The following is a 26,483-nucleotide window of genomic DNA, read 5'->3' as shown; positions in this document are numbered from 1 at the left end:
TAATAAACTTTGTAATACAATTCAGCTGAGTATTCTTTGGGGGAAAAAATAGATATAGGTATAGTCTTTTATCTTAGAAAAAAAGAAGAAAGTAAGAATATCTCTTTAAATCTTTTGGAACCATACCAGCTTGTTTGTTCGTGTGTTCATAATATCAAGAGTTGATTAATGAAACCTTAATCAGTAACATTACTGAAGTCTTGCTATTATTTGCCCACCTTGTTGACACCAGAAGGTACTCTACCCCTTGGTCAAGCCAAACAAAATGTCTTGCCCTCTGGGTTATGGCAGCAGCCTCATAGGACCCTCCATAGCCGTGCAAAAGGCTGCTTGCCCATTGCAGGGATTGCAACAACACTTCCTGGTATGTAACTGAAGTTGGTTCATGCAAATGGTGGTTATGTTACTGTTGTACTGTGAGACTCTCATTATTTCTTTAAAAGACCTATATGGCTGCCCATCTCACACATGACTCTGGGCGGCTAACAACAATGTAACGCCTCAACAATAAAACAGATAAAATAATAACAGTAATAATCAATTGCATTGTGTTACATTGCCATAGCACAAATTGTGTAAGTAGTTCCCATCCCCTTTTAAGCCCTCTGCCTCCTAAGAGATTTGTTATTTAAATTGGGCAAGATTAGGTTTAAAAATACCCTGTTTTCGGTATTTAAATTCAGGTAAACATTTTGCTTAGGATAATACATGTGAAAAGTAAATTGATTAACAAGCTTGTTGGGTAAGGCTGTTTCACTTGCTCTTCTCTTGCTAGTCCCGAGTGATTGTGCAGCAACCAGGAGAGCGGAACTTTCACTCCTTCTACCAGGTGAGTTGCAGCTGCGAAACTGGGCACTTTGTGGGTGACTGCTTCTGAATTCAGGGGAATGCACCCTTTCTTCTTCTTTGTAATATTCTTCATTGTTTGTTTTATCCTCCCAGTTTGCTGCATCCTTCTTTCCTCCCTAGTTCATTCACAGTGTAAAGGACAGTCTTTGTACAGCCATTTTGCTATAGACAACAATTTATAGGTAGCTTCTGCCAGCCCTGGGCTCAAAGGCTGGCTCTTCACATTTCCTTTATCCACATTTAATGTTAGTTGGATGTTTTTATGTTCCTTGGAAGAGCAGGACATGCTGGTTCTAGCGTGCAGATGGAAATAATTTCCATACACTTCATGGTTTTGCCTTCAGTGCCTGCTAGCAATTATGGTAACTGGACGCCTGTCTTGGATACCTCTGAAACAGCAAATAATGCCTTAGGGTAGCCTTTTGCAAATGACAATATCTATCTCAGTTGGAAAGCAGGATTCTGTATTCTGTGTTTTTTGCTTTCTGCCAGGCTACCATGTTGGTAAAGCATCACTGCTCATTGTTTTATTGTAGAAGTAAAGAGACTGTGCCATTGATTTTATTTATTTGAGAAATGTATATGGCCACCTGTATTATATAAAACAACCCTAGGTGGCTAGCAAACACACAAATTATAAAAACACAAGATTAAAACTAACATACTATCAGTGTTATAACAGCAACTTTTCAAAATAATAATAATAAAAAAATGTGAGGCTCCCCTCCCATTGTGCCCCAGTGCCTGAGGGGAGAACCAGGTCTCAGTGTCCTTTCAGAAAGCAAGGAGGGTAGGGCCCTCCATATCTTCGGGGTAGGGGGGAATATTTCTTCACCATTTTGAGACCTTTGCAAAATGTTTGAAAATTGCCCAGAAGATTACAGTATTTCCTTCAAGTCTTATTTTTTGTCTTTCTTTCAAATTCAGCTATGCAGTAAAAATTAATTCAGATGAAACAATGAACCTAAATACACATTTATCTATTTTAGGGTGGTTAGCCATTCTGATTCCAGGAGAAAATTTCCTAATCCTGTAATCATGAGTTCTTGAATATGGAATGGAATTGCTACTGTAGCTTAGGATAGCTCCATTAAAAATTCCATCTCTTATCACCAGATGAAAGAAAAGGGAAGGAGAGACATCACTCTTTCAGTGAAGGACGTGCCTTAGCTGAGATTCCAGATGGAAGATCCTAAAGGCAAATCAAATATCAGTAGCGTTGCTGAGCAGTATCGATAGTACATAGTTGGGGTTGTATGCCACAGGGAACATATACAGTGGTACCTCGGGTCACGAACACTTCTGTTCACGACCAATTTGGGTCACAAACAGCACCGTTCGCAAAATTTTGCTTCCGTTCGCGAACTCCGCATCAGGTGACGAACAGGATCCGCGGCCATTTTCCCTGCCATGACACATGGTTGTGGCTTCTTGTAGGGAGGGGGACTCTCCCTCCAAACAATAACCACCTCCCCACCCACCTTCCTGTCCTCCACGTCTCAAGCAAGGTTAGTGTTCTCTCTCTTCATAGTGTACTGTACTGTACTTTGTGTCATATTTTTGTGGTTTAAAAAAAAATACATATGGTTCAGAACGGATTAACCGTATTTACATTGAACCTTATGGGAAAATTTGATTCGGTTGGCAACCAAAATCAGTTGGCGACCAAATTCGTAGGGGTCAGAACGGATTAACCGTATTTACATTGAACCTTATGGGAAAATTTGATTCGGGTCACGACCAATTCGGGTCGCGACCAGAGTCGCGGAACGAATTAAGTTCGTGACCCGAGGTACCACTGTACTTTTTCCACCCCAAAATAACCTTATGGGAAGGGAGAATCTAACTTGTCTGGAGTGACTAGTGAAGGAGCAGCTGTTGCAATGCTTGCCCTCTTCTCTATTGAATATTGTATTTGTACAGTGTCTGTTACACTGCAAGCTTGAGGCATGGACTACCCGATCAAGACAGTGTCATTTGGAGTATTTTGGGTGGTAATAATATTAATAATACAACAACACCAAAAAGGCAATTGATTTAAGTAACTAACTCTTATCTTTTCAGCTTCTTCAAGGAGGCTCTGAGCAGCTTCTGCGATCTTTACATCTCCATAAAGATTTATCTGCATATAGCTATATTGGTGCTGGAGTACAACCAAAGGTGAGGATCATATCTGCCTGCGAACAGTCATCTTTTCCTTTGTACTTTTAAACTGTTACATGGTCAACTATGCTATTTCTTATCAGTCTATATAGTTGGAATTCAGATTGTATTTATTCTCTAATATTAACTTTAATACATCCAGTACTTGGAAGTAATTTCAGTTGGTCAGTTTAAAGACTGCTGTAAAAATCTGTTACTCTACATTCTGGTATGCCTCCAATATTAGTTGGTCAACTATATCTTTAGTCAACTTTCCAGGGCATTCTGAGGAATCTTTTATCTGATTTCTTTTAGATAAAGGAATCGAAAGATAGATAATCTCATCCCAAGGCCACATTTTTAGTTGCAAAATTTTGTCTTCAAGGACTTATTGTGTAATTATAACTATGAATGTGGATTTGAATTAGATATGTAACAGTGCTCAGGATAGTATTGTATCTTATATTATCTTACTTGTATTATATAAAGTTATCTATTTTTATTTTGAATTCTATGTTGTGTTTTTTTTTGGTCCTTGACAACAACAACAAAAAAAAGTTCCCAAATTTGACCAGATTCGTTTAAAATTCTTCTTGTCAATTTCTTGGGGGAAAATAAAGTCTAATTCAAATGTTGACAGATCAGCCAGTAAGATACTTCCTGCTGAAATCTCTTGAAAAGTTTATGTGTTTTGCTATTGTGCCAGCCATCAGCTTTAGGTTGCCAACTGTATCTTCAACTCCTAATCAACATTTGTTTGTTTGCATGTTTGATCTTGGCTAGGAGGAAAGAACGATAAATTATAGTCCCTTTTGCAACTGTGATTTAGCTCCTTTTTTCTTCAACTCCTCCATCCCCCACCCCTGTTTTTTTATTTTCTCATTTTGATTCATTATGAATATGTATATTTTAATAGATCCATAAATGTTCTCTCTTTCTCTTGCTTTTCTTTTTCCTATCAATTAGTTCATGTAATATTTTTATTACTGCTACTATTACTAATAGTTTATTCTTTGTTTTGGCTGAAAGATGCCTTCAGCTTTCCCATGTAGAGACGGCTGCCTTATTTTTCCATACCTAAGATCGCACTGTTAGTGTTCAAGGTGAACATGCAGTGTTGTTGCTCATTAGTGACTTTGTTTCTTTTTTAGTGTGCCATTAATGACAGCGCTGACTTCAAAGCTGTTGCTGATGCAATGAAAGTGATTGGGTTTGGACCAGAGGAGGTTCAGACAGTGTACAAAATCCTTGCTGCCATTCTGCACTTGGTAAGTGGATCTCAGTGTTACTAGACATATGGAAAGAAATGTGTGTTGTAGAGTTATTTGAGAGACATCGGGGCAAGAGAGTAATGGTTATGTTTTGCATCTCTGCATACACATTTTCTGATGGTGAGGAGAGACTTTAGTTCTGTTAAAATGCATTAAAGACCACAGATATTCTGATTCCAGAAAGGATTACTTCTAAAGATAGGCAAGCTAATAGAATGAAGCAGGTTTCCATGGTAAAAAAAAAAAAAAAAGAAACCAATGCTCTCTAAAGGGAAATAATTGGATATGGCTCTTTTGTCAGTTTTAATAAGTAAGGTGTAACTTCCTCAGTAACGCTATCAGTAACACAGCGTATCAGGAGTTTGTTTCCTGGCAAGAAATGCTTTAGTAAAGATGGATATGGAATAGCCGTTATCCTAGTTTGGGGTGAATTAAGGAAATGGCCAGAGCTTTCAAGCAGATGGAAAGTCTGAGTTGTGTCTGATGCTGAAACTGTTGCAGAAATGAACAAGCTCTTTCTTCCATATTTCTCCAGGGCAACTTGAAATTTTCTGTGGATGGGGAAACACCAATGATTGAAAACAGCAAGCTAGTATCTGTCATTGCAGACCTGCTTTCAACTAAGGCTGATATGGTGGAGAAGGCCCTGCTTTTTCGAACTGTAGCTACTGGTCGTGACATCATTGATAAGCAACACACAGAGCAAGAAGCCACTTACGGCAAGAATGCATTTGCAAAGGTGAGTATAGATTCTATCCTATCAGTGTGAAGTCTGCCTTCTCTTTTTAGGTTTATTATATCTTCATGTTTAAGTGAAAGTTAATACGGTTGCTTCAAAAACTTCAAAAGTAGCCATTCAAATATCTCTGCGTATGTTATTAGCCAATATATTGGTCTGATTTGTCTGTCTATGTTTTTGTAGCTCATGGGTAGCCTATATAAGAAAGAAAAAAGGTATTTTCTCTCCAATTTTCAAAAATATTCTGCCTGTTGATCATCAGATGCCTTATACTTGTCACAAGAATTCAAAGTATTGTTTGAAGTTTGTCTGAACTGCTAGTTATCTTCAGAAGGCTAGTGAGAGGAGTTCTTGGGATTTATGAAGTCCTTGGGATTCCTGAAGTTTATGGATGATATAAAAGTCATACTTTGAGATAGTGTGAGATAAGCTATGAGAAGACAAGTATATTTTTCCCAGTGCAGGGAGATGGGAATGCACACACTTGTAGCTACATTTCAGTGAAACACATTGTATATCATTGGTGAAGTTAAGACATCAATGGAGAAAGAATCTGGAACTGACTGACTTGTTAGACAAATTAAATGTCCTGTACATTAGCCCATTGCAATTTTAATGATGCTACAACAAAAGAACTGTTTTGTTTACAGCATTTGTTTAAACCTCATAGGATTTTTGCTGCTGCAGTAGGTTAGAACTGGATGCTTCCCAATTTTCTTTTATAAGGCTATAGTGTGTAATGTAAAAATATAGGCTTACTAAATCTGAGTTCTAAACAAGGAAATAAAAATGATTGATGTATTTTGGTTTGTAGGCAATATATGAGCGTCTTTTCTGCTGGATTGTGATGCATATCAATGATGGGATTGCAGTGAAAGACCACAACAGCACAGTTCATGGCAAAAACACAGTCATTGGAGTCCTTGATATCTATGGCTTTGAGATCTTTGACAATAACAGGTGAAATGTCTTGAGACAGTCAAGCATACATTTGTTTACAGGAGGATTTAAGACATTATTTAATTTTTTTCCTTTTATAGTTTTGAACAATTCTGCATTAATTACTGCAATGAGAAGCTGCAACAACTCTTCATTCAACTTGTTTTGAAGCAAGAACAGGAGGAATACCAGAGAGAGGGGATTCCTTGGAAGCACGTGAGTAGATTTACAGAATCAGCTGAGAAACACTCAAAGTAATTAACCCCCACCCCCACCTCCCAGAATTAAAACAAGACTTAAAATGCGGTGTCAATTTAAAGACAAGATTGAAAAGATGCAATATACTTATTTAAAATATCAAATCGAAAGGTCACAACCACTAGAACACTAATTAATAAAGCCAGTAAAAGCCACGAAGGAAAAGACCGGGTTTTCATTTTATGCCTGAAACTGAGAATTGAAAACAGACAAATTTCACCCAGTTAAGAAGGTGAAGAAAATGGGAATGGTTTTCAAGAAAAAAATATTTCTGTATAACTGGATTTGAGGGAGGGGAAGAAGTGTAGAACTCCAAGGAAGACTTTTTAGCTATTATTATAGGCTAGGTTGGTCCATGCGGAAATAGTCTTTTAAATACTTTGATCCCAAGACAAGGGTTATAAGGATTATAATCAGCATTCTGAGATATGCCTGGAAGCAGACTGATAACCAGTGCAGCTGGGATAGCAGTGGTATAATAGACTATGATCTTTGAGGACCAACCCTGCCCCCTGCAGCCATGTATTCATGGATATATATTCATGAATACAGAATGTTCCTGTATTCATCTGCCTGTCCACCAAATCAAATAGGATCAACTCCTTCCAGATCCCATCCCTATGGGATTGTTATCTAATGGGGCCTTGGAAGTGGGCATTTTCAGTAGCTGCCCATTTTCTTTGGACTCCCTCCTGGCAGAGGTTCAGTCAGCTTCATCCCTCTTGTGCTTTAGGAAAATTGCGAAGACCTATCTGTTCCATCTTGCACAGGAAGAGTGTGTGTTGTAATTGAAGGTGAGGTTCATGTGTGCATGTCATTTGTATTTTTTGGTTTTTATCTTTCTTGAGCTTTCATTTTTATATGTATTTGGAGTTTGGAAGCATTATTTTATATAGTATGTTGACATTGTTAGCCATGTAGAACCTTTAGAATGGACATAATACAAGCAAAATGAATAAATATTATGTACCACCTGTAACTTCTAAAAGGTTTTCAAGGAATGCCCCATGTAGAAAATATTATAATAGTCTAACCAAGAAAAGAATAGGGCATCTGTCACCCAGTTCAAGTCAGCATGCTCCAATAATGGTTATCATTAACCATTGTCAGGATGAGGAACATCCCCATATGATGATGTTGCTTCTTCAGAAGGACTGTTACTGCATCTAGCTTTGGTTAACAAGCAACATCTGGCTGATCCTTACCCTCATAGAAACATTCTAATTCAGGATGCCTATAGTTGCATAGACTGGAATAAAATATGTACCTGCATACTGATGATATCTTCCCCTAACTCTCTGGAGTACATTTCTCAATAGTTTCAGTATATATGAAAAAAATAGATCTTTGTGTGATGCCATGGGAATAATACAGATGACATCAAGCCAAAATTCCCAGTATTGCCTTCTGAGACTCACTTGTCAGGAAGATTTGAATTACTGTAAGATGGTGCCCTACAGACCTAGAGTATACCCACCAGGCAACTCAGGCCAATACCATAGTAAACTCAATAGAATCCAACCCAACAGAACCAGCAGGGGCATATTCACTCTTCCTAATTCTTGGCATGGATAATCACCAGAGCAATCAAGGCTACTTCAGAACTGATTTGGAGGCTTGAACCTGATCACAGTAGATCCAGACAATCTATTTTGTTTAGAAAACCTTTGCAATGCCGAAACAACTCTATGTGACCTTATGCCAAAAAGGAGATTGGAGACAAATTAGTAAATATTCACCTCTTAGAATCAAAGCAGCAATTGCTTATTTCAGGCAGGACAAAAATATAATTACTGCCCATGTATTTAATAATTGATCCCAAGATTCTGAGTCTGCACTCAAGGCTTTGGAGGGTTCAAGGGTTTGTACCTCTAATGCTATTGGTATAAAGTACAAAAAAGGGGTAAGACTTGGAATATACACGTTTCCCATCTCGACCACAGAGAATTCTGTACCAGTACTTTTTATTCTTCAGATGTCTCTAGTTTTAGAAAGTAGTTTCAAAACTTTGCTATAGAATTTGAACAGTTTAGCTTAAATTGTTATATGAAAAGGAAATGAGCAGGTATCAGTTTAAGTTTCCTTCAGATGTAGTTGCCTTTTAAAAGTATTGCATTAGACAACTGCATCTGAAGGAAACTTAAACTGATACCTGCTCATTTCCTTTTCATATTATTGATTCTTACAGCGCAGTGCACTTTTTCTTGCGGAACTCTCATTAATGCCTGTACTCAATATTCTGTAGATTGACTACTTCAACAACCAGATCATTGTTGATCTTGTGGAGCAGCAACATAAGGGGATCATAGCCAATTTGGATGACGCGTGCATGAATGTTGGAAGAGTCACTGATGAGATGTTCCTGGAGGCTCTTAACAAGAAGTTGGGCAAGCATGCTCATTTTTCCAGCAGAAAGGTACTTTTTGTCTAAGTTGGCATTATTGGTAATTCTGTCACCAGACTAATTTAAGCAATGTTATACTTAATAAGCATAGAAAAAAATTATCTTGTCCTTCCTTAATAGAAACAGTTCAGTTTACACAAAATGGTCATCTAGGATGATTTTATACCACTGCTTCTAATCATATGCCAAGGAATTTTGCAAAGCATGTTTTTCAGAGTTTATGACTAATGGATTTTTTTTTTCCTTAAAGCATTTTACTCTATTTTTCAGCTGAAAAGGCTCTAAGAATAGTGTACAAAGATAAAAAATGAGATAATCTTTGTCTGTAGATTCACAATTTAAATTGCAGTCTCTAAAAGACATCATACAAAAATAAAAGGGATTAGAAGGGAAGATTATAAAAACAAATCCACACAATATTTTCTTCATTATCAAGCTGAGCAACTCACCAATAACAATTACTTGAAACTGATTATATGGAAATGATCCAGGGAGACAGATATTCAGATTAAGTAACTGTTTTGACAATTATCTACAGCAATCTTAAAGCAGCACAATTACCTTCACTTTCCCATTAGTCCTTCCAACTGTAGCCTAAACTGCATGATGAGAGGCATCAGTGAGGAAGGATATACTACATGAATGAGTGAATTTCTTATTATATTAAGGAGAGAAAATCTGAAGACTGCTTTCTTTCTCTCTGATGGGCTGAGAGTTGTAGGAGTAGGAGTTGTAGCAGTATGGAAGAAAGCTCTTAACTAGAGCTGTAGCCTAGCCCAATGCTGCCTCTTCTCCCTTCCCCTCTTCATGGTGTCTGGTTCAATGCACATTTAATCCCATTGGGGCTTTAAGAAGTAGAACTTGCTTTTTAAATGCCAGGCTATAAACCTGTAGGTGTTAGGTTGGGTTGAAAATACATGGGTTTTCAGTGTACCCCATTCCATCCATATGTAGATCTGACTGATGATTTTGGGCTCAAACTCAGCTATAGCATTTGTTGGTTTGAAGCCTGTTATAGTTATGGTGATGCCGGTTGGAGGAAGGAACCAGTTGGCACTTACGGAATTTGGAGCCAAGATTCACAGATTGAGCCATAAAAAATTTAGGAGCCTATGGTTTGAAGTACTGCTCTGCACTGTGAATAAACTTTAAAGCTGTTTCCAACGAAAAAAAACCTCTTAATATCCAGCAGAGGGAGCCATAGACTTTTCAATGTTAAAGAGAAAAACAGGAGCATGACGTTGGCTAGACAGTGATGTCATTTAGAACCAATAGGAGCCCAGTTTAAATTCATGTGACATTTCCTAAGCAAGTAACAGCTGAGAGTATGGATTATATCGGTTTTTGATATCAGAATGATGACATCACATTCTCTATAAAGTAAAGAGATACCTTTCAATTTAACAATACCTTTATTAGAATCAAAGATAATGTCACAAAATAATAGCAAGTTCTTAGAACTGTTCAAAAGGCTAGTTGTTAAGCAAAACACTGGGGGAGGGGGGATTAAGAGAAATAGCTAGCTTTGCTGAATCCACAAGGTATACATTTGGACACATCCATAAAATAGAGTGTGAGATATAATTGCTGACTTAAATGGATTATTTATGTGCTACTGGATGCTACATAGATTTCAGGTTGTATCTAAGGTTGTTGAGATACTAAGAACAGTTAATAATCCATTTTTGAAAGTATACCATTTAGCAGTTAACAGGATCTATCTTCTAAGTGACATGCACAAATTAAACACTTGTCATTATTAACAAATTTAAAGTGATGTCATTTTTACATTCAGAAATAGTAAACTTCTGTGTATATTGGTATAGCTTGGGGAGAGCATAGCAAAGTCATAGTTTTACCCATTGTTTAGTTGTTTTATAAACACAGAAAGCCACTGGAAGAGTTTTAAATCCACGTAATAATAATAATAATCTAATTCAGTAGCACTTTTTAAGCAATAAAACTATGATGAAATCCTTCATGATAAGACAACTTCCCAACATGTAGGACAAATTTTCTTAACACGTATGAAAGACAAATTTGCTAAGATTGTCTCTGAATTTAACACAATAGAATTACAATATTAAACTTATTTCAAAACAAAAAGCTCAAGCAAATGTAAAATAGGAGCTTCATGGCAGTGGTGAATTGTTTCCCTCCGTTCCTGTGAAGTATGTGTGAAAATAACCTTTTGAAAGAAGCTGTAATATGTTTGATCAGTTTGGAAATCATCATAATTATTATCAAAATCATACTGGACTTTATGTTCTTCTACTCCTCTCTTCTAACATGCCTGAAATCTGAGATTTTTATTTCTGTTTTTTCATTAATTGTAATTTGGTGCTTTATCTGAATCTGACAGACTGGTTGGATACATTCAAACTATATATGATGAAGTTAGCTTGCTTTAAAAAAAACTGTAAAAATTAATCACAGTTTTAAATAAGATAGCAAACTAAGGTTAGTGAAAACAGACATGAAAGCATCTGATCTCCTTTTTGTGCCTGTGCTGGAGGAAAAGGGAGGGAGGTACTGTTCATTCTTGCTACAATAAACAATGGTTTGTCATGCTATACAAATCAGATCAGTATACAACTCAACTACTCTCATTGTTAAAATTAAACTAAATGAAGGCAATATTGTTCAGGCTGGAATACAGTTGAAGATGATTTAACAAGCACTATCATGCAATTAAAATAAATTTGTTGATTGATTATTGAATTTAGTATACAAATGCATAACATTGTGCAGAAAATCATCTTCTGAATTAATACTTCTGTATTAAGAAGTATGTCCTGCTTTCAATGAAATCTGCATGATGGTGGTTTTGCAGCAAACTCATTTGGAATTACAGATCAAGCTTGTCTCCTTACTTTTCCAATAATTGGAATTCATGGTTTTAATAATTTCCATTTTTCATACATCTGCAAATGAGTCTTTGAATTAAAGTGCAGCTTGTATCTTCTTTTCATTTCTATGGATGTAGGAATCCTACTTCTTCCATGCATTTCACAATATATTCAGAGATTTGTATTTTTAAATGCAAATTCCTTGCCTCTATCATTGCTGCATCAGTATTTCTAAAAGTAAAACTGAATGGAGAGTCAGACTGGTTTATTCTTACAGTTTTATTATTTCCATGCCTCAAAGCAAAATCAAACTGAGGTTGCATTCCTCAGGTATCTTAATACCTTACCTAAAGCAGTAATGGAGATGTTGAGAAGGGTATTTCTGAAGATCACGAAGGGCCATATGCTAATACATTATAAGAATAGTGAACTCCCAGCTTCACAGTTAATATTTTAATGCTTTCCTGTGAAGCATATTGAATTTTACACTGGGAAACATAAGTTTTGAGGAACTGTGTCCTGCATAGTAATATCTTACTTTTACAGACTTCAGAGCTAATGTGCTGTTAACAGCTGGCTTTTTTTTCTTATGGTAAAATTAGTATAGCACAGGAAAATGTTTTTACTTTGGATAGAGTCCCAAAAGGGGTGTTGTGGGGTCAAGTAGCATGTAGGCCACAGGTTACATATCTATGGCACAGGAAAAGAGTTTCAGTGAAAATATACATATCATTTCTGAGGAAGATTGAATTACATTCCATTATCTCAATTCTGTATGAATTGATATACTTACTGATGTGTGCATATAAAATGTTTGATACTCTTTTTGTATTTAGTTTACTAGGTTTTTTTTTAATGAAAAAGGCCCTTTGTAAATGTCATGTTAATTTGTAGCAGTGCCATTCAAGTTTCCCATGTGTTTGATTATGACATTTTGCAAATGAAAAAAATGCAGTCAGTCTAGGAGTTTCTACTGATACAAGGAAGACGTATCACTAAGTCTTAAAGAAAAATATTGTCTTGTCTTAGCGACAGCTTGTATAACAGCAGTGTTAGGAAAGAAGCATTTCATGACTAGATGCAGCAATAATTAGACTTCACTCAGATCTGTAAATGAAAAACTGCTGAAAGTTACCAGCAATTGCATTTCAATAATTAATTTTTAATCCATTTGTTTTTAAGCTTTGTGCCACAGATAAAAACCTGGAATTTGATAGAGACTTTCGGATTAAACACTATGCTGGAGATGTTATGTAAGTTTGGTTCCCATATTTGCTATCCTAATTCCTATTAAAACATTTTAATGCATAGTTGCATCATTACAGTTGCACTTTGTTTTTCCCTCTGTACTTCCTTTTACTTTTTTCCAGTTTAGGAAAACATCTAAAATATTTTCATTTTTATATCCAATGATTGGTGTAGTGTATATGCTATACTGTACTATAAAAATCTAGACACCGTATTGAGAACACCTGCTCCATTTTCTGCTGTTCCATGGATGATGGTATTTTATTCTCCTCCTACTACTACTCTCTTTTCTCCAGAAGCTCAAGATAGGTTAAACCCTATCCCTTTTTCAACCCTGTGAGGTAGATTGGGCTGAAAATGAGAGTAACTGACCCAAAACAGACAGTTTCTGTGATCTGGGTCTCCTCAGTCCTAGCAATACACCTTAATTGCTACGGTATTCTTCTAAAACAGTTATCAATGAGTTTTTGTAGGGTTGTGGAAAGATAGGACATAGATTATTGGGAGCATATGTGATTTGAAAGTCCAAAGTTCTACTTCCCAGTATTTCCAGTTTAAGAATTGGAAGAAAACTCTGCTGAGACCTTAGAACACTATTGATGGAGTTGATAATGCTAAACAAATAATATAATACAATAAATAATCCTTAGTAATACAGAAGATTGTTCTAGTGGTATAGCTTTATCCTAGGAAAACACAAATAAAATAAAAATATGCCTCTCTCCCACTCCTCAATTTAAATATATACTATGGAGTTAAGGTAAATAAAAGGCATGATGATAAATATGGAACAGGAGAAGAATAGAAGCACATCTCTCCCATCCTCCAAAGCAGCATAAACAGTTATTTCAACTAAAACAGCAGCTTTATGGGGTGGCACAATTCAAGGAACACTTGATTTTTAATTTTATTTTTTTGTTGTACTAAACAAGTTTTTCTAACCTTCTTTAAAATCTGAAACCATTAATTGGGTAATACAGGATACTCCAATTCTCTATTCCAAATTTCTTGCATATTGCACAAATTTATTTTTCATTTTTAAAAATGATTTGGTAATACTACATTGTCAGTTTAGTTGCAGGAAAGACTTTAGTTTTTTTATGAAGTACAGGTGATCAATAAAAAACTGATGGGGCTAAAAGAAAAGTTATTATGTGACCCTTTTTGATGTTAAGGCAAGGGCTTGGTTTTATGTTTAGGTAAAATTGTATTGTGTTTCCTGTATTAAGGCATGCAAGACATATTTGGAAAATGTTAGGGCAGAGGTATAATTTTGACACTTCTTCCCATGATCAGCTAAAACTTTTTCACATGTCATACATAATTAAGAGAGATAAATACTTAAAATCAACTTATTGCCAGTCAAGTCCCCAAGCCATTTAATCACTGCAGGGGAAAGTTGGATTGCCTAAAATTGCAAAATGTTATTGTATACAACTAAAATTATCTCTTGATTCTGCGGTTTGGTCCAGCTGCATTACCAGTATCTAAAACCCCTGAAGATGATACTGATGATGAAGAGGAGTATTTACTGTCCTTTGACTTAAAGTATTGAACAGCTGTACAATATCTCTGAAGGAAGAACCTTTAAAATCTATTTTTTCTTAGCACTGTGTTTTGAATATTATCAATTTTTATGAGACTATTTAGATTTTGTTGGTTTCTATGTATGGATTTTTTTTCTGGTGTTCAGAGTCCAGGTATTTTGTCTCCAGTAGTTCAGTGCAACTCATTACCTCTTTTTCACATTTACCAGTTATTCAGTCATTGGATTCATTGATAAAAATAAGGACACTTTATTTCAAGATTTCAAGCGTTTGATGTATAACAGGTAGGAATAACTTTAACTATCCATTTTAGTTACTTTACCCAGAGCAGGCCAAATATTACTGAGTATTGCTGCCTTTTTATTCTTCCTTGTTTTTTGTAGTTCCAACCCTGTGCTGAAAAAGATGTGGCCAGAAGGTAAACTGAGTATAACAGAAGTGACCAAGCGACCACTGACTGCTGCTACGCTTTTTAAGAACTCAATGATTGCCTTAGTGGACAACTTGGCATCCAAGGTAAGAAGTTCCTATCTCCGTAAAGACTAGCTTTGACAACTACCTATTATTTACTTGCTGTTGCTACTTGTCAAGTCACTCTTGCTGTGACCCTATCAGCAGCAAAATCAATGTAAGATTTCAATAGTACATTTTGTGATCAGAATATTAAAGAGTGCTTACAGCATTCATCTTTCTTCTGGCATTGGGGCATGTTCCTATCTAATCCTGTTTTCCACTTGTGAAGACTGTGACTCTTCTGGGATTTTAAACCAGGCCTGATTTCTATAGAGCTTTAATGCCTAAGAGATGTGTGTAAAATGGGATGGGCAGTATGATTGCATGTAGCCTCCAACGTAATTTTTGGGGTCCCAAATCTCTTCAAAATTATACTGATGACATTATGTAGCAAAATACTGGTATCTGAAGCATAATTGTGTGTGCTTTTCATTAAAAAATAGAGGGAAAATAGGTCTGTTAAGCTTTGTAGGTCAAATAAAAAGTTTGGCCCCAACTGCAAGCCTCAGAAGCCTTTTTTTAAGTAAAGTGCAATTCCAGATCTCAAAATGGTTGACTGTCCCTGGTCTATAGCTTGAAAATGATTCTCAGCTAGAAGCATTATTGCTTAAACCAAGGTGAATGGGGAAACCTGAAGCTCTCTAGAAGTTTCTGAACTACAACACATAGCATCTCTCTCCATTAATCATGCTAGTTGCCGTTGCTGGGAATTAGAATTCATCAACATCTGGACAATCACAGGTTCTTTATACTTGATCTAGAATATTGTAGGGTTGGTTGAGGATATTCCAACGAGAATTAAATATATTTAGAGATATTGCATTATTCGTTGTTTAATACATTCCAAGGCTGAATAATGGTAATAAGGATACATCTGAGCATTGCCTGTAGTGAATAGTATTGTTTCTGTCAGGCCTAGCCCAAAGAACTCCTGGAGACCATGCAGGTTCAATCAGCAAGATTTATTTGCCAGCACCTGTTTACAGAAATCTTCTCAGACTGACCAGCAGTTCCCAGGCACACGTCTCTACTATCTTCTGGAATGTTTAGGGATGCGCCAGCTTTCTCCGCTTATCTCCAGAGTGTTGCTCTGGAGACGAGAGCATCGTTTTCACCCCCCTTCCTCCATTCCAGTCCATCACAGTTTCCTAATGAATGGCAAGCAGTGTTTTCTGTAGGTAGACTCAGTTAATGGTGCAATTTAAAAAAATGTTCACTAAACTGAGATTCACTTCACCTGCCCTGTGGTGAGGGCTGATCTCAACCTTGAAAAAACATCCATGTTTCTCTACAGGTTAATGTCTCATCATTCCTCCTTCTACCTCCTTAGTGGCTTGCTCATTCCTTCACTATATCCAAGGTTAGCTCTTTACATATAGCTGCAGAAAACTCCAAGGTTACTAGGGAGTGATCTGTTTATGAAAAGGGAGTAATAGCTCTGTCCCCCAAGCCCAGTTCATGTCACCAGTGCCTTGGGACAATAACCTGAGCCAGGTCCATGGTTGCCAAGGTGGCCATAAACTCCCAAGCCATTTCTAATTCCATGTCTAAGGTAGGCAGATTGAACTCCCCCAAGATCATAAGCCTGAGGAACTCCACTGCCAACCAGACCATGGCATCCAGCAACTCAGGTAGGGAAGCAGCTACATAGCAGGGAAGCTGGTACAACAGTAGCAATCCCAACTGATCCCTAGAGCCCAATTTCATGAACAGCATCCCACATCTAGTTATCTGCGGAGCAGAGCCCCTGAAACCACAAGAGCTTTTCAGATGACTAAGGCCACGCCTCTGCCCCTGCCCTGTGAGTGTGGCTGTTGCCACACCAAAAATCCTTCATGCTTACCACCCTCACTCAGAAAACCAAAAGCTAATTGAAATGCATATTCTTTTGACACACTGTCTCTGCCAGTATGAAATGGCAGAGATGTTCAAACATTAACATAGCAGCCCTCTTCCTATATATTTTAAAACATTAAAGCATCCTGCTCCTGGGTATTAACACAATGTGCTCTGTGCAAGTGTTTATTTTTTCAGGTATAGACATTGTCAGAGCTAAAGCTCCTGTAAGAAATCAGAAGAACATGACATAAACATTTGGAATAGATAAGGACAAAAACTAACGATAGCCCAAGCTATATATTTTCTCCAAAGGAACACAGTATAGGTAGTCCCCAGTTTAAGAATGAGTTCCGTTCCCAAGGTCTGTCCTTAAGTCAAATTTGTATGTAAGCCAGAACAGTATTATTGTATAATACTGTATAAGTAGTATTGTGTAATTAACTCGAACCATTGTGTATTTAACTCGAATCATTGTGTTTTTACCTCGAATTTTCCTACAATAGGCTCCGTTCTTAACTATGGGTCATCCTTAAAATGGGCTTTCTTAACCCAGGGACTACCTGTACTCAAAGAGCAAACAGGAACAAATCTGTCAGTGTAAATGTTTCACATTTCTAGATATACAGTAGCATATTGTTTAAAAGTTTTGCATAGAATTGTTGCTTTGTCAGATAGTGGCATTTAATACATAGTATCTGTCATTATTTCAGAATGAATATCCCCAAGATTTTAAATAATTTGAAAAATTAAACTTATTAGCTTGGGATGTGCCTATGCTTACAAGAAAAAAAACCCCATACTAAAGTGAACATTTGCAACAATTTATATTTTTTTTTCGTAGATTGATTTGTGCTGCATGTTGTATTTCTTTCCAGAAGCCCAAAATAGCAGTATGCAATAACATTTGCAAGAAAGAATCTGTCACTGCATATATTAAGACCTTACTGCTCTCTGAAAATAAGATATCAACTGGGCTGAAATCAATAACAGCAGTAACAGCAATGTGCAATCACACGATTTTCGTTGCGTTTTCCAGGCTATCTTTATCGATAGCCCAGAGCAGCCCTGCAGAAATTCAGTATAGGAGGACCACCAGACCTACTACCAAGCAGGGTTGGTTGGTTTTTATTTTATCAGTGTTGATTCCTGGCAGCTGCCTGAATTAGTCCCTGCAGTTTTCTCAGCAAGATTTTTTGGACTATGTTTACATTGCAAAAGTCCTAGCATATGCAAATCCTTATCCAAGCATGTTCTGAAAATTTATGTTTACTGAAAAGTGTGCAGTATATGGACATGAAAGTATAAACGTCCCTAATAAATGAGGCTTTAAGTTGGTAAGATTGCTTAGTTTCCTTTCAAGCAATTTATGCTAATGTAATAGAAGTTTTAAAGTTGTATGTAATCAGCTGATTGTCTTTCTTCCCCTTTGATATATTTTAAAATGTTTTTGAAATTTCCCCCAGTTCTAAAAGCAATTCACTGTATGGTACAGAAGCATGTGCTGCTTGAAAAAATTATACAAACCATTAGGGCAAAGGAACTAGTGATTTGGATCCTGGCCATTACATCTCTACAGACACATTATTTATTTTATTTAAATATTTAGGTACTGCTTGTACTGTACTGCAATGCATTTCAAGATGGTGTGCAGCGTTAAAATACATTTCAAGACAATAAAATGCAATTAGATAAAATATAAAATGCATTAATAAAGCACCAATAGCCATAAACAGTTTAACTGCATTGTTGTGAATTCTTAAATGCTGAGAATAAAAATGTTCTCAACATCTGTCAAATTGTAACAAAGTCAATGCCTGATTTATTTGTGGGGGGCATTTCTAAGAATGGGTACTACAACAAAAGATATTTATAGATGTGGCACAATCAAGTGAGTTTCTAATGATGATTTCAGTAGTTTCTATGGGGTGTCATATTGTTCCCAGTGTTTTATTTAAGATTTGATATTTTGAAGACAGGAAAATAACTTACCTTTTATAGTGGCAATCTCTGCTAAAGATTATTTCAAGCAGTCCTTTCCTGTTTCCATAGTGTGGTTGGCCAACCAAAGAAAACTCAAAATGTTTTTGACCAATGCAATATTTGTGCTAAGCTAGGACTGATATTCCAGGTATGAGAAGGTCTCTCACAGGGGAAATATAATGGGAAATAGAAATTTTAGTAACAGTGATTAAAATGTAGTGATGTACTTATTTTTACCTTTCTTACAAAAGCCTTAATGGTCACTTTGCCTAGGTTAAATCCTCACAGAGACTATATAAAAGGAGAAGCTAAGGACTGGAAACTTAGGAGTTTGCTTCAGAAGATTAGGAGCAAGAAAGAATAGAGCTCAGAATAATATTAATTCAAGGAAAGGAAAGAGAAAACAATGAAATAAAATAAAGGAAATGGGAGGAATGGCACTGAGCAAAGAATAGAAGCCTGAAATAAAAAGAGGGAGAGTAACATTCCTCGCAAAAGGCATCGCGAAACTGGAGCCTTTGAATGTTAGGCAATATTTTATGTGGAACATAATGCAGAAGTTTGATGTTTAAGATGTAGATTAGTACTTCTCAGAAAAGAGACGCCTTTTGAGTTATTCCTTCTGTTTTATGGTTTTGGATACCTCAAGAAATATAGCGAGTGAACTCTTTGGGCTCAGGTTAAATTTATTTACCTATTTATTTAATAATGAATAATTTGGTTAATTTTCATCCTCTCTTCAGAAAAGTGAATTCCTCCCCTTACCCATCACTGATCCCATCTTTTAAATATCCATATTTGCCTGATGAATATTGGGGCCCCATTTGTTACTATGGACATCTGTGGGAATTTTTCCAGGGAGGTTACAGTGTAGGGTGCAACTTGTCCATTTCCCTGTAAGCATGCTTTATTGTTTAGTGTAATGTTTGATGATAGATATACAGTGCAGAAGCCATAAGAATATGCAGTATATTTTGACACCACCACTCTTAATAAATTTGACAGCTTTACATTATTTGTCAAGAAAAGAGACTCTTGTTCTAAAATAGGAACATGGTAAATCATCTTGTTCTATTGACTATGGTCCATCTAAGAATACTGCCTACACTAAGTGGCAGCAATTCTTCAAGTTTTTGATTGATTTCTCTCAGTGCTACTTGGGATTGGAAAAAATAGGGTTAGAATTTGTATGAATATAAATGAATAATTATAGTGTGTTTTTCCTTGTTTGATCTTTCTACTCTTAATGAGGGAAGCAGTATTAGGTGTTTTTAGTTGATGTGGAAATGGGACTGTATAGAAATGTCTAGTGAAGAATGAAGAGACATAGAATAAAGCTACAGTACTAGATCTGTTGCTTGCAAGTTTTGAATGAAATTCATTTAATGATGCTCATTGTAAGTTACATGCTAGATCTGATAGGAACTCCTTTGTTATTTCAGATGGTTTCTAGGAAAATGTAAAGTCTTGTTTTTCTAATGGAATTCTATAGGAGGAGAAAGACTAGGAATCCTGCTTCCTTAACAGTGGTTAAAGAATTGGGATGTTACTTGTGCATTGTCACTTCTACCTTATCTGTTAATTCAAATACTGCTGTTTCTGATTGCTTTCTTTTAGGAACCATACTATGTTCGCTGCATTAAACCCAATGACAAGAAGTCACCACAGCTGTTTGATGAAGAACGATGCAGGCATCAGGTTGAATATCTTGGACTTCTGGAAAATGTAAGAGTACGGCGGGCAGGATTTGCCTATCGCCAAACTTACGAGAAGTTTCTTCACAGGTAACAAATGATGAAAACATTTCAGATTCCATACATTTAACAAAAAAGATATGTTTGTGGTTTGATACTATGTTAGCATTCTTACACAAATTATAGATGTGTCTGCTAAAGTAACTTTTAAAGAGAGATATTATCAGTGTTACTGAGAATAGCTAAAAAAAAGGCTTATTTGATCATCTTTTTAGTATTCTCTATAAATGTATGTGCTTTTTATGGAAGATTAGGAGTTTCTTGGGAGATCTAAAGAATTTTTACACATACCTTTATTAAAAAGCATTGCATATTAAATCCAAAATAAAACAGTCTTTATTAATCATTTTTGTTGGTCTAAGCTCAGCTCTCTGTCAGCTAAACCACTGTCTCACTGATTGTACTTATTTAGAATTATTTGGCAAAATGTAGAGCGTGCTGAAAGTTATGATTTATAAAACATGATTAAACCATTCAACCAAACATACCTGAATCTTAGCTTAACTTAGTATCATTAGTTCCTTTTAGCTTTGTTAGAAGTCCTGTCTAATTGAAGGTACCATATATACTTGCAAATGAGCCAAGAATTTTAGGTGCCGAAATGCACTGAAAAAATTAGGTTCGGTTTATCCACAGATGGGGTTATATGCAAACCCAACAATTTAGTTTGTATATCACACTTTGTTCTATGACCTAGCCAGTTGTAGCTTATTCAGTAAACCACTGAATAACAAACCAAAGATTAGTGAGATATCACATTTACTGCAAATTAGCGTTTTGCTTTTGTAATACACGTTAGAATTTCTTAATTCTATATTAAGAGTGTATATTCATTTTCTTTCTTTCTTTCTGGGTTGTTGTGGACCTTTCTGGCATGTTACTGATCATCACACCTAGTGCTAGCAAATGAACAATGCTTTTAAAAAATAATACTGGTATCAATGCAGGTACAAAATAATCCCTGAATTTACTTGGCCAAATCACAAACTACCATCTGACAAGGAGGCTGTGAAGAAATTGATTGAGCACTGTGGATTCCAAGATGATGTAGCATACGGAAAGACAAAGATTTTCATTCGCACCCCACGAACACTCTTCACGTTGGAAGAATTGCATGCAAAGATGCTTGTATGGGTGATTCTCTTTCTACAAAAGGTGAGAAGCAATATTGAAATTTCTTGTAAAATAATCTAGCTCTGATGTCTGCAGATTCACAAAATGGGAAAATGTAACTTGTAAGATAATTTGCTTTCAACCCATGCTCCAGTCCTGGTAATTTACATAGGCACATCCATATCGCTTTCTTGGAAGTGATACAGGAATGGTTTGTGTTGCCTTCTTCCAGGATGTTGTTTTTTCCTTTCAGGTTCAGCCTGCAGCATATTCCCAATGTGGTTTTAGCTCTGTCTATAAATGAAGGGTTAAAAATAGATGAAAGCCAAACTGGATTTGAAGGAAGACTTGTCGATGTCCATAGGAATCATACAAACAGAATAATAGCACTTTCCTTCTCGTATGTCCCCACAACTGCTACTAAGAGAAATAACATTTTGAGCACAAGAGGGGTTGCCACCTTAATAATAGCCATTGTAGTCTCATCCTCCATTAATTGGTGGCAGTGTTACTTAAAGCCATCCAGGTGGTAGCAATTGGTACAGCTTGGAGAAGACAATTGTACAGTTAAACATATGTTATGTGAAAAAGTATCTCTGCCCATTCAGCATCTTTGGATGATCCCAATTCAAGTATTATTGAAAGAGCAAGAAAAACAACTTCATCCCTTTTCTTCATACAGTGTGTAATTGTTTATATCTTTAGCATGTCTCTTTTACTCAGTCTTTTTTTTTTTTCCATGCTAAAAAGTCCCTAATGTTCCTCCAGCTCTTGGATATTTTTACTTGCTAGTCACACACTTCTGCATCAGCTATGGTTGTAAATCCCCCTATATACGTAAATAAAATAAGTTGTTCAAACAGTAGTTTTAGCAATTGCTCATTACTGGCAAAGAGCTAAAAGTCTTTGTCCAATAAAAAATGTTTTATTATTGCTGTCAAAATACAATTTCCACACAAGGAAACTGGTTGCTCAAAACAGATAGATTGAAATATAAAATAATATGCAAACTTGCTTTGCAAAAATAAGCAATTTATTGTTTCCTATTGTCTGTTTAACTAATTAACTATTTAAATGTTGTTTGATTGCTGTTTTCATTATCTATGTAGTAAGCTGATAGTAATATGAGAAAAATGAGTAAGACAGAGGGGATATTTTTGCGCAGAGTAGATGGTAGAAATATGGGTTAGAATGGGACAAGTAATAATATGCCTCAACTTTGGGCCTCTGTGATTGAAGATTCCAGAGGTGAGGGCCATTTTCTCTATATGACAACCAGAAATAATTTCTGATAAATATGCATTCTCTGCTATTTCTTAAAGGATAGTTTTTCCTGTTATTTACCTGTCTATCCATCCGTCTGTCCATCATCCATCTATCCACACACACACATACACGCATGCACACATACATGCACATACACATACATATGCATTGGATTATAATATATTCATTAACTAATGTCATTATTTAATTTTATGAGATTAGCATTAAGACTTTAAACTAGTTTTGGCTCGTTCATTTTCATACTTACTGGTACTTGTTTACCATCAAAAGGAGTAGTATTGGCTATCTCAGGTTAAGAGCTTGATATAGAAACTAGGCAAAAATGCTTTAGGGAAAAATGAAACAATGTTTCTTCAATATCACACTTTTTGAATGCTTTTTTGTCAGTTTTCTTAAACAAAAAGCAACTCTCCAAATTAAAATGCTGCCTTTTCATATTTTTTTGTTGCAGCCTGAATCCTGTATCTTTTTCTTAACTTGTGCAGCAGACGAAGATAAAGGAGAATGGATATAACTAAAGTTATGGGGTGCAAGAAGGGTCAGGGAATATAGAGTAAGATAAGGCCAAACATCTTATTTTTAGGTGAAATTCAGCTTTTGGCTCCCTTGATAGTAAAACTATCAGTGTGAAAGGTTTTGTTTTATATTTCATATTTGCAGTGGCGGTGGGGAATATTGGCGACCTTGTTTTTTGTTGTTTTTTTAAATTCTGTACCTTTTCATATCATGTACTACAGGGAATCCCCGAATTAAGAATGCCCGGTTTACGGACAACCCATAATTAAGAATGGAGCCTGTTGTAGCAAAATTCAAGTTAAATGCACAATGGTTTGAGTTAATTACACAATACTACTTATACAATGTTATACAGATAGTCCCTGGGTTAAGAATGCTCAGTTTAAAAATAACCCATAGTTAAGAACGGAGCCTATTGTAGCAAAATATGAGTTAATTACACAATGATTTGAGTTAAATACACAATGGTTTGAGTTAATTATACAATACTACTTATACAGTGTTATACAGTAATACTGCTCCGGCTTACATACAAATTCGACAGACCTTGGGAATGGAACTCGTTCTTAAACTGGGGAATACCTGTACTCAAGACTAGATTTATGATATTTATTCATAACTGTATTACGGTTTTAGTACAGTACAAAAAAATTGAACACTTATTCTTTATACATTATTTAAATGTGTTCTCTACTTTTCTATACCAGCTTTTGAGATAAGTAACAATAATAATACATAAATACACTGTACATGTATATACTAAAAATAACTCTTAAGGATAAACCTAATGAGAAGCTAACAGCAGAAAATAAACCAATCCTAGCAACAACAGTAACAAAACTTTTATTGAAAAGCCAGTGGAGAAAGGGGTTTAATAATCTGTTGGTAAGGATATGGGATACCCTAGGTTTAACTATATGCTTGTGGTTGGTGGGGCACAGAAGGGATGGAAAATTTGGGCAGATTCATAAACAAGATGGACCACAACTTTTAGCTGTGCCTGGAAAATCATGAATAGGTAGTTAGTTATTGAACTTGTATGTTTTTAATAACTACCCAGGTCAGAAATCTGATTACAGCCCACTAATGCTTCTCAGAGACAAACCCAGGCGAAATGTAACTAGGGCATAGCTTACCAGATACAACAGTTTAAGTAAGGGGCACAGTTACTGCATCAGTCTCTGTGGTTTGAAAGCACGTGCGCTGTTTGCAATTGTTTATTAAATAATTGGAGGGAGGGAAGTAAGTACATCTCGTGGCATTTTTCCAACTGCTTCATATTTTACTGTATCAGTTATATATTTAGTGTGATTTATATGAAGCCATTTAGTATAACAGCTATAAAAATAAAACCAAGTTGGTTTTGGAAATACCCTCTTTCATCATAAACATCCATTTACTGTTACCACAGAATAGGGCTCAATATTTAATGCATGGCTCTATTTAATCATACTTCTAACGTCTTTCTTTATTTCCCACTCCTGCTTGGGCTGGCCATTTTTGTAATGCAAACTCAGATAATTTAGGGAGATGCCAGCTTAACTTCTCAGAAACCATTTTGCTCAGTCCCCCAGGCTACCTTCCTTGCTTGGAAGGGCACGTGTTTGGTTGCCTCCAGGTGCCTTCTCCGAGGAAAAAACGGCATCTTAGCATACAGCGATGTCCCTTTCCAAATGGAAATGTGTCCGCCATCCTTCCCAGCCTTGTGAGCTAGCTGTCTTCCGCCCCGCCCCCTCACCTTGAGCCATTCTAGTTTCCCCAGACGTTCCTCTTAGGAGACTTGTCAATCAAATCCCCAGCAGCTGCGGTTGCCATAGCAATGTTTCTGGGCTAAGTGGTGGGTGGAGAGGGGATGGGTGGGAATAAATAGAGGAGAGGAGAGGAGAACAAAAGCTGTGGCCGGTGTGTCACAATTTAATATTTTGATTTTCTTTGTCCCCCAACATGTCCTTAAAATGGTACATGTTAGGAATTGTTAGCTGCAAACAAGCAAAAGCCCTTATGATAAAAGACAGTGATTTCATATTTAGTTACAGACCAACAGCTTAATTGGAGACAGGCTTCTGCATAATGATCACATCAAGGGTTTTTCATTTACCACCCTCTGAGATTGGGTTTCAGACAGTTGATAAGAACAAATATTGTTTTTCTATCAACATAATACATTGATAGACTGAAGATCCCCAAGCATATCCTTCAGATCATAGGGAATCATAGACCATGCAAAAAAGTTCCGTTTGCTTGAAAAAATCATTAAGGGTAACTCTTAAGCCTCAGAAATCAGTTTCCATTTGGCAAATAGCTTTTAACACTCAGATCTGGAATTATAAAGAATTCTAAATTACTCTAACGAGTAGTAATTGCATTGCATTGCATTTTACCAAGCCTGCTCCACTCATCAAACAACTCTGAGGGCCTCATGTTTCTATCATATATAAACAAAATAATCACAATAAACAATATAGATCATCACTAGTATGAGTGTAAAAGCACTTCGGATCCCACTCCCAGATTATGCCAATCGCATCTGGACCAAAAAGGTCTTCTCACTAAACTTAAGTATAAATATCAGAAATGTGAAGGACAGTGTGATCCGTCCACAGAGTCAATATTTTAACTTGAATTGTGTCATTCATAATGCTTACTAAAAACAAAAGAGGAAGAATGAGGTTGTCTATGACTGTGACTCATTGAGCATGGCAAGATAATGTTAACCATTTCATCAATCTCTATCTTAATTATAACATCTTATTTTAGTTTGTCCCTTGTGGGCCAACATTTTGAAGGGCAGTTGCTATTTTTTAGCCTCTTAATAGCCAAGAAATAGAAAACGTTTCCGCTGCAGTCCTGACAGCTGCCTCTGAAACAGTATTTCTCAACCTTGGCAATTTTAAGACATGTGGACTTCAACTCCCAGAATTTTCCAGCTGGCTGGAGAATTCTGGGAGTTGAAGTCCACACGTCTTAAAGTTGCCAAGGTTGAGAAACACTGCTCTGAAAGAACAGGTCTCATCTGAGATGTTTTGAAACAGTATAGCAAAGCTAACTGCCTGGGGAGAATTTATCTGACTCATTTCAAATTGGGTGCCTGGAAGATCAGTTGTGCTTTGACCGTGTGAAATATTGTTTGCCAAGTAGTTCAGCCAGGTGTGAAGAAGGTTTGGTGTGAGAGAATGCATGTCGACATGCTGTAGTAAGCATGAAAATATTTTTCTAAGGATTATAAAGCTGTATC

The 26,483-nt window shown here is 36.3% G+C and overlaps 1 protein-coding gene across 1 annotated transcript in view; it reads left to right on the top strand.

Moving 5' to 3' along the window:
* The window catches only part of MYO1D (myosin ID), a 143,447-nt gene that overhangs the window by 31,428 nt on the left and 85,536 nt on the right, over positions 1-26,483 (top strand). Inside the window, exons 5-16 of the mRNA XM_088143365.1 lie at positions 776-829; positions 2,914-3,009; positions 4,143-4,259; positions 4,798-5,001; positions 5,816-5,961; positions 6,042-6,156; positions 8,444-8,614; positions 12,634-12,704; positions 14,456-14,530; positions 14,630-14,762; positions 20,196-20,362; positions 21,280-21,487. Of these exons, the coding sequence (XP_087999491.1) occupies positions 776-829; positions 2,914-3,009; positions 4,143-4,259; positions 4,798-5,001; positions 5,816-5,961; positions 6,042-6,156; positions 8,444-8,614; positions 12,634-12,704; positions 14,456-14,530; positions 14,630-14,762; positions 20,196-20,362; positions 21,280-21,487 (1,557 nt within the window). The remainder of the gene's footprint in view (positions 1-775; positions 830-2,913; positions 3,010-4,142; positions 4,260-4,797; positions 5,002-5,815; positions 5,962-6,041; positions 6,157-8,443; positions 8,615-12,633; positions 12,705-14,455; positions 14,531-14,629; positions 14,763-20,195; positions 20,363-21,279; positions 21,488-26,483) is intronic.

The sequence above is a fragment of the Python bivittatus genome, unplaced genomic scaffold (genome assembly GCF_059951505.1).
Source record: "Python bivittatus isolate LINGU-HERP-01145 unplaced genomic scaffold, Pbiv_v1 ctg000410_np1212, whole genome shotgun sequence".
Taxonomy (NCBI): Eukaryota; Metazoa; Chordata; class Lepidosauria; order Squamata; family Pythonidae; genus Python; species Python bivittatus.
Note: the sequence above shows the minus strand (reverse complement) of the source record. Positions and strands in the feature narration are given on the sequence as shown.